The 16,890-nt window shown below is 40.6% G+C and overlaps 1 protein-coding gene across 1 annotated transcript in view; it reads left to right on the forward strand.

Moving 5' to 3' along the window:
• Positions 1-16,890, forward strand: part of bckdhb (branched chain keto acid dehydrogenase E1 subunit beta) — a 77,089-nt gene that overhangs the window by 44,036 nt on the left and 16,163 nt on the right. The window contains exon 9 of the mRNA XM_082552139.1: positions 5,054-5,140. Within this exon, the coding sequence (XP_082408265.1) occupies positions 5,054-5,140 (87 nt within the window). The remainder of the gene's footprint in view (positions 1-5,053; positions 5,141-16,890) is intronic.

The raw sequence follows: 16,890 nt of genomic DNA on the forward strand, positions 1-16,890 counted from the left end.
TGATTTATAGCACAACTTAAAGTTTGTTGGTTTTTCTCAGAAGCCAGACTGTTTAAGGACAGATTCAGAGTTTAATCAGTCCGAGAATGTTGTGCAATAGAACAAATTAAAGATGAAGCAGATCAACATTTTTAAAAAGACTAATACATTAAAACCACTGCACATAATCATTTGAATGTATTCCATTTGTTGTTGTTTTTTCATCATTCACCACCCTATAAAATAGATTTTCACAATTAAGTTTTGTTTTGAATGCACTCTTCTTCACCAGAACAAGATCTCCTCTAAACACAAATGTGCTTAAAACAACAGGTTTAAGAACATTTTCGGTCTCCGTTCCGAACTCGTGTTTTCAACTTGCCTTTTCTCACTTCCACTCTCATCCTCCCAATTAATATTGCTGCAGTCTTCTGTTCTTCTGCTTTTATTTTGGTAAGTAAAGGCTCTTTGATTCAGTAGATATGAGCCGCAGAGTAATAAACCCATCAGGCACGTGTCCATGATGTAATCATAACAAAGGGATCCCCCTGCCAGAATGTCTTCCTGAGGTTATATTGAAAGATTCATGACATGTTTAACAGTCTTTTGCACACTGAAGACATATAATTTCTTGCATTGGACACATCTAACTGGTCATCTTCTTACAGTGTCTGATGTATTTCCCCTGGCTCCACAGCTGTCTTGAAAGTAGCAGCTTTGCTCCCAGTTTTACCGACATGGAAGGTGGCTGTTATGGGCAAATAAGAGGACAGGACGAGTTTAGAGAAAAGGGTCAAACCGCATGATGAGAGCGCATGGTTCTGTCTCCTGAAAGCCCTTCCAGCAACCGGAAGCAACCAAGTTAAAGGCCACAGCCACAATTACTGTGTTGGTGCGCTGCAACAGGGTCCTGTCAGAGATGTAAAAAAAACAACTGAGTTTGTGTGTGTGTCCTCCTTTTTTTTTTTTTTTTTTAAATGTAATGTAATTGAACCTCTGGTGGTGAGGTGAGGTGAATGACTCTGACAGCTGAGGTGTAAATCCAGCCATGGATAGGCTGGAATAAGACTACCAAACCAATTACATTTGGCCTTCTGTAGATGCTGAATAGAGTATATTGAAAGACAGAGGGGAAAATTTGTTAATAGTAGGTCCTTATAGACATGAATAAAATGGTTCTTGTGTTTTATTTTTCCTTCTTTAACAGACGTTGGTGGATGACTGGTTGGGCTATCTTTGTCCCAGATTGAAATGTATTTAATGGATTATCTTAAAATCTTGTCCATGGTCCCCCGAGGATAAATCCTGAGGACTGGAAACTAAGTTTGAATTTGACTATGTTTTAGTCACTAACAGGGTGGCTCAAGGGATGTTGTCAGTCTAAAAGACACGTCTGTGTCCAGACTGGAAAAAAAACATAAAGGGAGCAGGTCACTGTTAAATTTCGTACGGATGATGTGATCGTCTGTTTTTTTTCTCCACTGACACAGTGAAGGTGGTTTAGATTCAAATCTATAGACTGTTATTAAATGGAGTAATTCCTAAAAGACTTTGGTGATTCCCTTTCTTTTTCTGTAGCAAAATTATCCATTTTGTTTGACCTGGAATTGGTTTACTACCAAAGTACTTGTAAAACTAATGACATTCCCAGCATGGGCTGCTTGTGTTTTCTCCTACACGTTTCTTTTGCCAGTACAGTAAAATGCAAGAGTAAGACAACAGGAAGCCTTTTACTGCCACCCTTGCTCTGCACCAAATGAAACAACTTAAATACAGCAAATGCAAAGCCAAGTCTCATATTCAGGAACTAACCCAAGGCAAGGTTGCAGTTTGAACAAGATATAGCCTGATCATATCCAGCATAGGCATGTATCAATTCAAACTCATACATCAGTCAGTCAATGCAGTCAGCAACAGGGTACCAAAACGTTTCTTGGTTTTAATCTGTCGGTGCAGCTTTGACTGTTTCTCTTAAATGCAGTAACTTCAACCCATCTTATAAATTGCATTAACTACTGTAGCAGCACACCGGCTGCCACTTAGCTGCCCCAGACATTACTGCATTTTGCCATTTTCCAAACATATTGTCATATTGTGCGCTGGCATCCAGCACAGCTTCTAAAGTAGCTCTAACTAACTTAGCTTATGCCAGCTAGCTGACACACTGCCAGTAACTGTCTCTGTGCATTTAAGCTGCATGGGTTTTGCACAAGTCTATTAAATAGGTCACAAGTTTTTTTGTTTTTTTTTCCCTGAGCCTCTAGTGTCTGAAATTCTATCCCACGATATTGTATAAACAGTGGCAGGCTCCTTTTGTGTCATAAGCATCTGAAGAATGCACTGGTGCAGCGAGTACTATGAGGGGTGTTCCCTCGGGGACATGGCCCACAAGAGGGGATCGATCAAGGCGATGCTGGCGTCACAGTGTAAATTGGAACTTATGTTAGCATTGTCTTCGTGGGTGTGTGTTTGCATAAGCTGAGCAATGGGTTCACCATCGGGGCGGGGAAAAAGATTGGACAGCGGCTCTGTTTATTCACCAGACCTGGATGAGTCATTTCGCCAAGGCAATGCTGACAGCAACATGTCACATCAAGACATCGCCCAGCTCTCAGCTCCTCGCTTGATTCCTCCTTCTAGTGTAGATCGCCAACTGTTGTTATTGTCTTCCAGTGCTGTTATTAACTTCCACATTCCTGAGCATAGTGTCATATCATCAGTGAATTTTGCACACTGAACTCATTTACCTCAGCTGGTTATGGATTGCTAAAAACAGCACTCAGCCTCAGTGAATTGACTTGAAATTAGGTTTCTACTGTGTTAAGTTTAACTTCTATAAGCCCAGCCTGCAACACAATATTTCCAGTGTACCCTGTGGCATGTTGACATTAGTGACACAGCCCTGACTCATTTAGCCTCCAATAAGTGAGTGATAGTGGCACAAGTTTGCCACGGTTATTTAGTCCTTCACAGCCAAAACCCCGGACCTCAGCAATGTAAACATTGCCTCTGTGCGCGTATGTGAATCCCAGGCTTAACTTACAGTGCCGTATGGACATGTGATGCTTATTTTCAGCAGGTTATTTGGTTACAACGGCTGTTTGGTTTGTGGTTTTTAAGGATGGAAAAGTATGTGATGTTCTCCCAGCCATGCCTAAATGAAGAGCGTATTGTGCGGTACAGTTATTTCAGTGGAAAACAAATGCACAGAGCCCATGAGTGGAAACGCTGGTCATATACACTGCTCAAAAGCACTAAAGGAACACTTTGAAAAAACATCAGATCTTAGTGTTGGGAGCAAAAAATCATGCTAAATATCTATACTGATACGGACTGGGTAATGTGTTAAGAATGAAAGCTTGCCACATCATTGGTTGATCAATTACATTTCTATCAATCAACAGTGCTAAATTCAACGACACCCCAAAAATCAAAGTGAAAAGATGACACAGGGGGTCAGTCTTTTTTGCCAAAATTTAATTGCAGGATCTCCAAATGGTACTCAGAAGTTTGTAAGGCCCCCCACATGCTTGTATGCATGCCTGACAATGTCGTAGGTGCAACCTAGCAGCGAAACATAATGTTCCAGCGGTGTGCCGTTAGATTTAGTTCAGTGGAGTTCAGGGGCCAGTCAATGGTATCAGTTCCTTCATCCTTCAGGAACTGCCTGCATACTCCTAACATGAGGCCGGGCATTGTGGTGCACTAGTGAGAAATCGGGACCCATGGCACCAGAGTAGGGTGTGACAATAAGTTCAAATATTTCATCTCAACACCTAATGATTGTCAGGGTGCAGTTTTCTGTGCATTGCTCTATGGATATGCCTCCCCAGATCATCACTGACCCAGCACCAAATCAGTCTTGCTGAATGGTCTTACAGGCAGTACATCTGTCACATGTGCTCAGAGTGAACCTGCTTTTATATGTGAGAGCATGGGGCACCAGTGGTGGCGCTGCCAGTTCTGGTATTTTATTGCAAATGCCAATCGAGCTGCACAGTAAGGACAGGGCCCACATTGACACCACTGTCCTGCTATAGATCATTTTGTATTTCTGGCAGTGCTCATCCTGTACCTCCTTGCAGAAAGGAGCAGATACCGCTCCTGCTGATGGGTTCAGGACCTTCCTCGACCCTGTCCAGCTCTCCTAGAGTAACTGCCCGTCTCCTGGAATCTCCTCCATGCTCTTGAGATTGTGTGTCTTAACACCAAAGCAGCTGAAACTGAATAATAGCCCCCTCTGCTACTTCACTGACCAGATCAATATCCCACAAGTTGAATTGACTTGATAATATACTATTATTAAAAAGTGTTCTAATTTTTTTGATTACTCTTCTTGTAACTCCATGAAAGTTGCACATCTTAAAACAATGCTGGCAAAAAATATGCTCAACACTGGTATCAGAGGTGTTTTTCTTAACTTTATTGATGGAAACAAACTGGTGAGGGTAAAAGAAAAGGCTTGCTGAAGTTGCAGAGAACAGACATAGCTTTGGTCTGGGCAAGTGGATAAGATTATAGTATAGTACTGGTTTTATGTTGTGGTAGATAACGGGTGGAGCAGAGGCATCCTTGTGCAGTAATGTCAGGTTTCAGAAAACCCAAATGCAAATGCCTGGGAGGCTGAGACCTCTAATGTCCATGATTGTCCCATTGGCCCAGTGTACCAGCCTAAATCAGCCCTCCAGCTCGTACGGTTGTGTCATATCCATTTTATAAATGCACTCACACACATGCACAGTGAGGGAAGGAAGCAGATATAGCTGACCACAGCAGGCCGCATGTGAATCGTTCTGACTCTGTAACACCAGTCTCCCTGCCCACATACAGCTGAAGGAGTAGCACCTCCAGTAGTTAAGCTTTCACCTCTACACAGTGTCTCACACATCCAAAAATCACACAGTTATTAAACTGCCTGCATGAGTTTAACTCTTCATTTAGTGTTGTAGATTTTCGATGGAACTTTTCATTTTGGAAGTGTTCTCAGTCATAATCCTACATATCTGCCATCTATAAGGCTTGTTCAAGTTTAGAGATGGCTCACTGATTTATTTATGTGTTTTTTGTTTTTCAGTCGGTGGTCAAAACAGGACGCTTGCTTATCAGTCATGAGGCACCGGTAACAGGAGGCTTTGCTTCTGAAATCAGCTCTACAGTACAGGTGAGTGGAGGCCATGAGTGTATGCATTCATGCATGTCACTGATTGTGTGTCCATGCTGATAGTGTGCTATAGTTGACTTTTATTTGACAATCTGTCTCCCAGGGGTAGATATAAAACTCCTAAAAACTTCTAACTGATTTCCCCAGAGCTGTGGTTTTGAAAACTGAGAGGCCTGCCTCCGAGCTGGGTTTACAGTAGAGCTGAGAAGAGGCACCGATCTTTGCACCATGAAGCAAAGATTATGAGTAAGGTCAAAGGAGAGGTGCTTGCCAGCTAATCTGGCTGCTAACCAGCACGCTCAGCAGCTGGAGCTGCAGCAGTGGCTTTGACACACAGCTCACAGAGGCAATCAATTAAGGCACTTTAGAAACCTCTAGTGCTTCACCACTGCAGTTTGCATCAGAAATGATATTCCTTCTATGAGTCAACAGAAACTCAGACATATTCTCTAGCCCGAGTGAAAATTAATCTCCATAAAATAGCTTAGAATGGATAAAGAGACATTTCCTATGTCAAAGAGATTCACTGATAAATGTGGACTGCTAATAGTTGACTCTGTATTTCTAGAGGAACTATGCTGCCAGTCATTGTGCGGTAAAATATAATCATGGTTGGCTTGAATGTTGAATGTGCAGTTGTGTTGATGTGATTTCCCGAAAAATGAGCATATATAGAATTAATTCAAAATCAATTTTGTCAGATGTGCATAAATATATCTTATACTTTATAGTGCCAATGGCAGTATGATTTTTTTTTTTTTAACTTATAAACCACTATAACATACACCAGAAAAATTGCTCCACCAACCTGGCTAGGAGAGATTCGTGAACTACACACTAGGGCTGCTCAATTAATCGAATTTTAATCACGATTACGATCTGGGCTTTCAACGATAATTAAAAATGACTGAGCCGATTATTAGCCCCTCCCTCATTTATCCGCGACACCTTAAAGGCCGTCTGTGAAAATATTGTCGGGCATAAACCGGTCCGTGGCACAAAAAAGGTTGGAGACCGCTGATTAAGAGGACCCGAGGGAAGCTCGGAAAGCTAAGCAGAAGTTATTTGGAGAGTGACTGCCGTTGGTTGAAAAGAGAGTTTAAAAAAAAAAAAAACTTCAGTGGTGTTGCACACCATTTTATATTATTTTTTTAAAGTTATTGTTAACCCTTTAAAGCCGGTCAGAGCAGCACGCTCCGTTTTGCGTAACTATTTTTAAATCCCTGTAGAATCTGAACCGTGTAAGCTAGCGCAATAATTTGTTTTGCATATGAAACCGGAGGAGTTGTACTTACATCTGATGCCATCAGCTTGTCCTCGGTCACGGTTTCGTTCCACATATAGCTTTGCAAAAATTGCATAAAAAGCGCTTGCAGGAACAAAAACATAATATTCCAGAAACACGCTTTGCCGTTACTATCAGCTGTTCGTAACACTTCCCACAGTAAAATGATGCACATGCTGTTTTCTTTGCAAATTTGCATCATAGGATTGTTTTTTGTTTTTCCTGCAGTATATAAAAATTGCTGTATCTCCAAAATAAAACTATGAAGACACTCAAAATAAATTTCCTGTGGTGGGAAACTATTTTTTGCAACTTTATTGTATTTAAAGTTTTGAGGGATAAACCTCTTAAATTTCTCCAAGTAGAAATATATGTAAACAAAACAAAAGCGATTTTCAATTTTTTTTGTAGTTTATTGCACTTTTTTGCAATTTATGTAGTTACTATGGACTTAATGCATACATATTATTAAAATATGGGCTATAACAGTTGTATTGATGTATAGCAACTTGAAATGCTCCCACAAATGGCACTACAGCATGTAAAAAAAAAAAATAATAATATAAGCTCTGGTGGACTTGGTTCTATGGTAGGTCTTAAAGGGTTAAATAAATATCGTCAAATAATCGTGATCTCAATTTCAGTGAAAATAATCGTGATTATCATTTTTGCCATAATCGAGCAGCCCTACTACACACCCAGGCATGGTTTCAAGAGAGGTACACTCTTGGCTCAATCTTCAAACTGATCAATCACACACTCTGTGTTTATATATCACTTTTTATTTGATTATTAGTTATTAATCTCTGGCACTCTTCCACAGTGTGTCTTTGTCCTGTCTTCCTCCCCTCACCTAAAGATTGTGCCATTGTATTAACACACCTGAATGTTCCAGACTACCAAAACGTTATAGAGGTGGTCACACTTGCTGATCTTCACTTAGTCAAATTAATTTGGTCAGCTATTTGCATTCGTAATTCTTATAAAACACTTTAAATGCTAACTAGTGTTAGTGTTTGTCCTCTCTTCCTACCCAGCCATGTGCCACATGGCCACCCCTCCCTGAGCCTAGTTCTGCCAGAGGTTTCTTCCTGTTAAAAGGGAGGTTTTCCTTCCCACTGTCACCAAATCTTGCTCATCGGGGAGTAGTTTGATTGTTGGGGTTTTCTCTCTAGTATTGTTGGGTCTTTACCTGATAATATAAAGCTATAGTTCTTGTAATTTGGTACTATATAAATAACTTTCAACTGATTTCACTGAAGCTTGATTCATATATCCACCCCTACTCCAAAAAAGTTCCAGACTTTTAAAGATATCCTCAGGGATCCCATGTGGATCCTCCAGCAAACAGAGCTAACTGATTACTTAAAATTCCTGATATTGTGGGATTTCACAAAATAATAAAGCAAACTTCCAGCTCTGGCATATAGTCAGCTCATTTGGAACTTTCTTCTGTCAGTGTCACAAGTGATTCAGTTGCTTCAGTAACATTTAATGCGTCTTTTAAAATCTAGCCCACAGCTAACTCACAGACTGAGCGGCATGATTATATTTCTTGCTGGCATCCACTTTAGTACTATATCAACTACAGTTCCCAAACTTGGAGCATTATCAGCTTAGATAGCAGTAGAAACGTAGGAGTAACATGGGCAGAATCTATTAATATTAACTTTTTGTTTGACATTGTTTGGTTCTCCTTAAGTATATTGGAATTTCCATTTTTTTGCTTGGAACCTGTGGGCATACAGGCCAAGACATCAAACCGTTCAATCAAATTTTAATAAACACTGTTCACTGAACATATAAATTAACCACTGATATGACATGATAGCATATACAACATTTTTAACCTGATTTCTAATTTGGCCCATCTCCCATTTCATGTTCTCAGGTATGCCCAGACAGCTTCCAGCACAGCTGCTGTTCTAACTACTTGCACTGGTGCCCTTTGTGGGCTGTTTCCTGGAACATTATCACGCCTCCTATTAGGGCTGCACGATTTTGCATAAAATGAGAATCACGATTTTTTTGGCTTAGAATTGAGATCACGATTCTCTCACGATTTTCTTTTCCAGTATAAATGCACTTATTAACTGCACATCAACTTCGTAACAGTTGAGACTGAACATAAAAACAATAAATAAACATAAAAACAACAAATGTCTCACGTTTTGTTGTTGCCGCAAAATGTTGTACTGCTTGAAATTCCGTCTCCACCGTTGCTCGACACTGCGTGTATAGAGCAGGTAGTGCAACAATAGAAAAATAGTTGCGGGACGGCACTGTGTAGCGTTTGTCTAGGGTGTTGATCATTTTCCTAAATCCCTCGTTTTGCACAGTGTTGATGGGAGCCATATCTTTGGTCAGGTGATAAGTGATAGCCTCCGTAATTTCTTTGTGCCTGCGGGAGTTCGACGTGTATAGGGAAGCGCTGTATAAGGTTCCCGTTATTGATGTTTGGGTGGTTGACCGGGACGGATTTTCTCCTGTCACTTTCTCGTCATCCCTGACGTGCTCTCCGCTGTTTTTTCCCTGCTAATTTTAGCATCACACGGCACAGCTTCTGTATCACGTGGTATAAGGCTCCGCCCTTGTCATTTGTTGAGCAGGAAGAGTGAGCACTTATTTTCATGCAGATTACGTCCCGGATCAAAATGCGGTACAATCGTCGTCGTCTTTTTTTTTTTCTCTCTTTTTTTTTTTTAAATCGTTGTCATTTGGAAATGAGATCGCACATAAGTATGTATCGAGATCGCAATTTTCTAACGATTAATCGTGCAGCCCTACCTCTTATACAGTAATAACAATTTTGGCACAAGAGTGTAAACAAAATAGACTAAAACTCAGCAAAAATACTGTTAGCTGCACAGATAATACGATGCTACTCATCTAAGGGTTGTGAATCCAGCTGAGCTGTCTGCTCGTATTGGATTTCTGAAATATTGCTTGCTGCTGGTAATGCAAAAGGTCTGCACACCGTAACCACAACATGCCAGAGACAGTCGATGCCAAATTCTGAGCTAAGTACGATGCATGACTAAATGAAAAGCCCTCCCTTTCCCTTCATCCTAATTGCATCTACTCTTGTGTTCTGGGGTAATTATCTTCAGTGTGTGGGGTGTTTTCTCTCTCTGAGACACTCACTGTAGCAGCGACTAGCACTCCCATCTAGATGAGCAATTAGTGTCTTAACAAATGACACATCTCCCCTTTTATGACCACCTCCTCAAAAGTCATCAGCCTAATTGTATGCATGACACACTATGCATTACCTGGAGCAGTTTCCTTGTTAATGCTCGTGAGTTGGAGCTGTCAAATGAAAAAATCGATCCCATGCTCATTTACTGTCAGTCAGATGTTGCCTTCTCCCCCTCCCCTGTTTGCTAGGGCTTAAATGGCCAGTGAGTCATCCACCTCATTCCCATGTTTTCACATTGTGTACAGATGATGTAAACTGTTGGTGTATTCACTGATTGCATCGATCTGCAGTTTTTGCCTGGCCTCGGGAGATTTGGATGCTCTTGTCGGAAAATAAATCTTTACGGTTGCTGATTGTTGTACTTCAACAGGATGCAACTTGACCGACTGGCATCTGTTGCACTCTTAAAACCATGAATTATATCAAAGATATCCCTTCATCAGAGAGAACGTAATGGGCTCGTTGAAGATCTTCTAAAAGGCAGTCTCACTAAAAAAAAAAAGTGTGATGGCTTTACAACAAGCCATTCCGCTTAAAAATAAATGAGCACAGCGCCATTGACACTTTAAAGACTGCAGCCAGTTACAAGCCCGTGGCATGACAGCATAATAAACGATCGGCATTACCTAGCGCAGCATGTCAAACTTTGCCTTGTGCCGGAGTGATCCAGATGTACTTGCCTGGCTACATGACAGCACCTTTCTCAGCTCTGCTTGACAGTTTTGACCAAAAACATGCTTATATGTTGCCTAAAAGGGCTGTGAGTCATGATTCGAGCTGAACTCATGTGTTCAGCAGATTTGTAAAGGAAAAGGTGACACACTTTCAGATTTAGCTTGGTCAGGTAGAAGAATCAAACCTGCAATTATATCAGACTAGTCACTAGTTGTAGGGATGTTGTGCCACGTTAAGCACGGTCCTTTTTTTTGCCAGAACATTGAGTTTGTTTTCCTTCCACTCGCTCACCACTGAGGTTTCCTCAGTTCTAATGTGTTTTTACTAGAAATATTTGTTCTTCGCACACAGTGTTAATCCGTCTTTGTTTGACGCAGCTTGAAAAGTCACAAAGCGATTGGTTTGTTGTAACTTTTGTTGCTCACTTGAATGCAGAGTAAATGCTGTCATGTGTGTTCCCTTTGAGTTGTAAAATAAAATGGCCATTTAAATGTGATTGTGCAGTCCCACTCAGCTTTGATAATAATAAGAACAATAAATAAAGCTTCTAAAAATACAGCTTTTAGGGAGATTGTGAGTCAGAGGTCCCCGTCAACAACAATAACATCCTGGAGAGTTTCTGAATATTGGAGACAGATTAGTGGTATTGTGGAAAATCGAGGTCCTAACATATACCACAGTTCTTTGTTTACTTGTGTGGTCTCGCAACTGTGAAATCAAGTGAAGAAAAAGATACGCTGGTTGTCAGTAAAGCTTGTATAGTCTGGACTTAGTTGCCTGGGAGCACTGTTTAAACTAAAGTCTGTTATTTTGAAGACAGCGTGGATTCAACTACTATCTACTTCAGACTTTTGGGCTCTTACAGAAAGATCCTCAGATGGAGTCGATCTTCTGTTTTGTGTTATGAACAGAAGAGTGTTTGGTAGGACTTGGCAAGTTTCCTTTATCAGGCTTTGGATCTCACCGCCATGATTTAATGATGTGTCATTTTGGCCCTTTTCGAAGTGTTTTACTGATGTCTGGATCAGACGCAGTAGGGCAGAAAGATGAGGCTCAGGACAATGCTTTTGTGGACCTCAGGGATGCACAGAGAGAAATGGTGAATCATCCTACAAAAGCGTTGCAGACATGACTAAAGTAGCTTCAGGTTCCAAAAAAGTACTTGCTTTGGCTGATCATTTGAAAATAATAAAATGCTGCATAATTGTGACCACGCTGGACGACAATAGCTCTTGGCAGCTTCAAGCAATTTGACTGGAGTGTACTTAACATAACCTATGTAGGGTATCAAATATGGTAGTTTTCTAACTTATGCTTGGTGTTCTCCAGTTTCTGCTTCACTCTCTAACCACAAATGACATTGCACTGAGTCATGTGGCACTGTCACGGTGGGGGTTTAACAGTTATTCACTGGCCCCTTTGATTCCCTGCTTATTGTTCCACTGCTAGTGGTTTCGATTATTCTTGTGTAATTAAACCTAACAGAATCAAACATCCAGCTTAGGATGTCCTGTTGAGTTGTGGTCCTCTGCTATGATACAATTCAAAAGCTGGCGTCTCCACTCTGGCCCACTTGTTATTAGCCGAGGATGAAGGCCTTGCCATCTCCTGCCATAAATGCCTTCTAAATCAGAATCAGGTTCCTGGTTGCCGGTCAGACGCATCTGAATGAGAAGCAGCCCAAGGCCCTGGGCGCTGTTCTCCACAGTGGTAGGCCCCCCGCCTCCAACTTGTCGTTCTCCATCAGGGGATACACTAAACTGCCTTTAAAGTTCAATGTGTAAACAAGAAAGCTCCTTCAGGAGATTTGATTGGATACATGTAGTGCACTGGCTAAGAAGGTCTCCTTCCGCTCATTATCATCACTTGCTTAACAGCAGGAAGCCCACACCAGGCCAGTAATGTAAGTTAATGGCTTACCTATATGAAATAAAACCAGAAGTCTAAAGCAACAGCAGCCGCAACAATTCTCAGATAAAGAAGCTGACTGATGACAGATGAAATTTTTTTTTTTTCTTTTTAAAAAAAATGTTATTTATAGTTGGCATTTTTCATGATCCAATCTATTTATTTTCTCTAGCGGCCTCACTGTATAGTTGTTCTTATTGTTAGAAGAACTGCAATTCCCACACATATTGTTCTCACACCCACTAACTTTAGAAAGAGGCCTCCTTTTTTTTTCTTTACAGTGGATCCTTTCTGAGCTCAATGGTTTTTCCACAGGTCTAATATCAACAGTACAACAACAAAACAATGTCACATTCACAGCTCTGACACGAAAGCCTTTCTGTTGTATTTCTTAGTTTTATTTCATTTCTTCTTTGCTGCACATCCGATAAGTAGCAACTTGCCTTATCATTAACTCAGCATAACACGATGAACTATCTGTGCTTTACTTTGCAAACTTATTCAAAACATTAAATTGACTTTGCATAGCATCATCTTACAATTACTATGCGAGTAAAGATCAGAACAGAGATGTTGCATACATGCTGTATCTGTCCTTCCATCTCATTATCATTGGGAGAGCTTTAAAAACACGTTTAGAAGTCATGAACTTAACACTAACTGAAATCTAGCCGGTTTGGCTTGGGACTTTCTTAACTGATATAGCATGTGATACTGGCTCTTTTCTACCCCTGTCTGACTGCAACCTCCAATCTGCGGGTGTTTCTGACAATCTAAATATCATCATTTTGATTCTAAGCCCCCGCTGTGTAGTATTTTTAAATCCTGCACCACTGCAGGACTCGAGCTTTTTTGCAACTGCCCTGTTGACATATTTTTATTCTGACATTTAAGTATATTACATATAATGATGCACCTCTCATAAGATAAACACAGATTTAAATGAAATCTGAGATGCATGGCCGTCCCCCATCCAGCTGGGATGGCAGGCAGTCAAACTGCTGTACTTTTCTCCCACTTCCAGTAGATGTATTTAAAGGAGATTACAGCTCTGATCCAGACAAAAAGACCAAACTCCCTGGTACCGTCTGACTAGTTTTCTGTAGTCGGACAGGGAATAGATCTCAATGTTGTAATCTCAGTGGACAAGGGTCATCACATTGTTGCTTCCACTAATACCCTGAGATGAAGAGAAAGCATCATGTGGTGTGGTATTTTTCCCCTCTTCAGTCTTCAACAGAAATTCATCATTTTCACCTTGGACAAAAGCTCATTCACTACATATCCTGCTGTCAAATGAATACTGTAAAAAAGCAGGGCTTTGCAGTCAAGGCTGCACAGGAGCAAAAAGACTGATCCAGATCCAACAAAATACAATCTTATTATGAGTGCCAGAGCTTTGCTCCAGGCTGTCTATTCAAGCACACTCCTGTTCAACGCTGAGATTTGACATTACAAAGTTTACAGGTTTTTCAGTAAATGAGTATGAGAGCCACAGTTATCTGCTAATAAAAGCCATTAATGGTGTTTAAATTCTATGTGCAAGGCTAAAGAACTAGTCTTTTAATTCATCTGCATCTCCAAAGAAACAGCCCAGATTCCAAGAAGCTGGTATATTTTGTAAAATGTAGATTGAAACTAGAACAAAAAATGAACAAATCACTGAAACTATTCATTTATTTATTTATTTTAAAAAGTAACAGCACAAAAAGAACATATCAGATGCCATCCTTGCAAAATTTTACACACCTTGAAAGCATTTTGGAACTGAGGAGACCAGCTGCTGAACTTTGAAAAGCCAATGTCTGCCCTTTTTTGTCTGATATACAATTTCAGCTGCTCAGCAATTCAAGATCTCTTTTGTTAACCAAATTTTTTAAATTGGTGATAAGTCAGTGCCCGTTGACAGTCTTGGATTGCATACAGAATGTGGATTGGCACTGTCCTGCTTAAATAAGACATTGTCTGTTTAACAGCACATGTTGCTCTAAAAGTTGTAGTCGTCTTCAAGCATCAGTGATGCCTTCACAGATACGGACATTGCATTTCAACGTCATGTCAACAAAATCTAGTTTTTAAATGGTTTACAAATCATCTCATTCTGTGTTAGCAGAGGTAAAACATGTCTGCCGTCTGCAGCAGTTGTACAGTAGCACCACTGTTCAGTGAAAGCTTCAGACTTTACAAAACGGTTCAGAACAAGTGTGTTTTTTCTTCTTTTGTTCCCTCCTACTTCTCACGTTCTCTTTTCAATCTCCTTCATAGACCCTAAGGCCATGGACATTTGTCAGCACATGAAAGTAGCGCGCTCAAGCAAACTTGTAAAGAAATGGAAAAATATCTGCCACAGCCTGTTGGAGCAAATCAGTCACAGGTTATTCTGGAGTTCACAAGAAAAGGAGGAAACAGAACAGTGAAGTGGAAAGGAAGGTTTGTTGAACTAGTTGTCTCCATTCACTGTACATTCATTAAAGCTAATCACAGTAAATTAGTTGGGTGGAGCAGATTGCCAGTTGTAGAGCACTGTGTCCAGATGTTGGACAAATAATGGTGCCAGCAGCAGGGAAAGAAAATACTTTATGGTAAATCAGGTGGAGCTCCCTGTGGGGTTTAGGTTTTAATTTTTACTGTAACCAAAATGAGAGGCCACAATGACCACTAAACAGGTCTTCATTTGCCGATCCGGTCTTCTGATTTTAGGTCTCAGAATAAATGGTCCTTTCTAAACCTATTTCCATGCAAATAGTGATGTTAGAACAAATTTCCAGTAGTTGCATAACTTGTTTGAAGTACAAAAATAAGCTCATATACACTTTTGCAGTCTGTTGGTTTAAAATTTGAAGCCCCAGTTTAAATGGTGAATAAATAAGGTGATAGTCCCCATTCTTTACATTGACCAAGACTGCATGACCCTGCAGTTAAATGAGACTTCTCTGTTGTGATGTACCGCTTCTCTAAATGGAAATAGTTTTAGTAGCTTTGAGAAAGCTTCATGAGTACTTTAGTGGTTTTTTGAGGTTTCTAAAAAGTGTGGTGAAGTTGCAGAGCACAGTAGTGCAGAGCAGCAGTTGGCCTTCACTTGCAGCTCTTGTCTTGTCAAATTAGGAGGAGGGAGAAATACATACATGTATGTATTTCTCCTGGAATGGGGGCCGTTGAATATGACGGGAAAATTAGTTTGTTGGTGTAAATATCATATGATTGGATATTTCTTAGTATTTCATGGTTTATGTGAATCCAGACCATTTGAATAATGTGAAACAGCAATCATCCATCACCACCACAGTCACACTGCTTTTCTGTATGTTCATTAAGAAGTGATGAGAGTACACTCCTCTTTTTTAACTCTTTAAAGTTTGCTGAAACATGACAATTTGTTTTATTAATAAATATTAATTTGCCTATATTTTACTTTGTATCATATCTGCCACATCCAGTTTAAAAAAATATGGCTTAAAAAAGCATTGTGCAATTTAATGGTAATGTGGAAGTGTCAAACTCACAAAAACATATACAAATACACTATATTTTCAAAAGGGTTCACTCGTCTGCCTTCACATTCATATGAACTTGACATCCCATTCCATTTTGATGTCAGCCCTATGCAGTTTTAATAGCTTACACTCTTTTGAGAAGGCCTTCCACAAGGTTTAGGAGTACCAGTCCAGACTTGTTCATTGGATTGCCTAATGGAGAAGCTTGATACATGTCCACTGCGGTGTTGCTATCAGTGTGTGAAGAGTGGGAGAATTGTTGCATTGACAATCCAACACAATGGGCAGCACATTGAACACATTTTATAAGTGGTCAGAAACTTGTAAATAACTCATGAAAGAATAAAGTTACATTGAAACCAAGCACACCATTGTTTTTCTTGTGACATTACCAATAAGTTTGATGTGTCACATGGCCCTCTTCCTATTAAAAAAACAAAGGTTGTATCTAAGATGGCCGACTTCTAAATGGCCACCATGGTCACCACCCATCTAGAGGAGTTTGCCCCCTCACATATACTAATGTGCCACAAACAGGACTTTAATATCACCAACCATTCCCATGTTATTGCGGTGTATCCATATAAATGGCCCACCCTGTAGTAATTAAGGGGACTTTTGACACCCCTGGTATCAAAGTCCTATTTGACGGTCGCAGACGTGGATTGGAAACCTCCACTGTACTAACAGGGTGTTCGTGGCTCAAGAGTTGGGAGTTCGCCTTGTAATCAGAAGGTTGCCGGTTCGAGCCCCAGCTTGGACAGTCTCGGTTGTTGTGTCCTTGGGCAAAACACTTCACCCATTGCCTACTGGTGGTGGTGGTGGTCAGAGGGCCCGACGGCGCCAGTGTCCAGCAGCCTCGCCTCTGTCAGTGCGCCCCAGGGTGGCTGTGGCTACAATGTAGCTTGCCATCACCAGTGTGTGAATGTGTGTGTGAATGGGGTGATGACTGGATGTGTAAAGCGCTTTGGGGTCCTTAGGGACTAGTAAAGCTCTATACAAATACAGGCCATTTACCATTTAACATAAGCTCCACACACATCAGCAATCTACTGCTGCTGGAGTCGTCTTTCTTTTGTCTTAGTTTCTCTTGTTGCACTTTTACAGGCTGCAAAATCACTGTAGCATAAAAGATCTCCTCATCAAGTCTGACATTCCTCATTCCATAAGAAATGAAGAACATAGTGTG

The sequence above is a fragment of the Aulonocara stuartgranti genome (genome assembly GCF_965226115.1).
Source record: "Aulonocara stuartgranti genome assembly, chromosome: 11".
Taxonomy (NCBI): Eukaryota; Metazoa; Chordata; class Actinopteri; order Cichliformes; family Cichlidae; genus Aulonocara; species Aulonocara stuartgranti.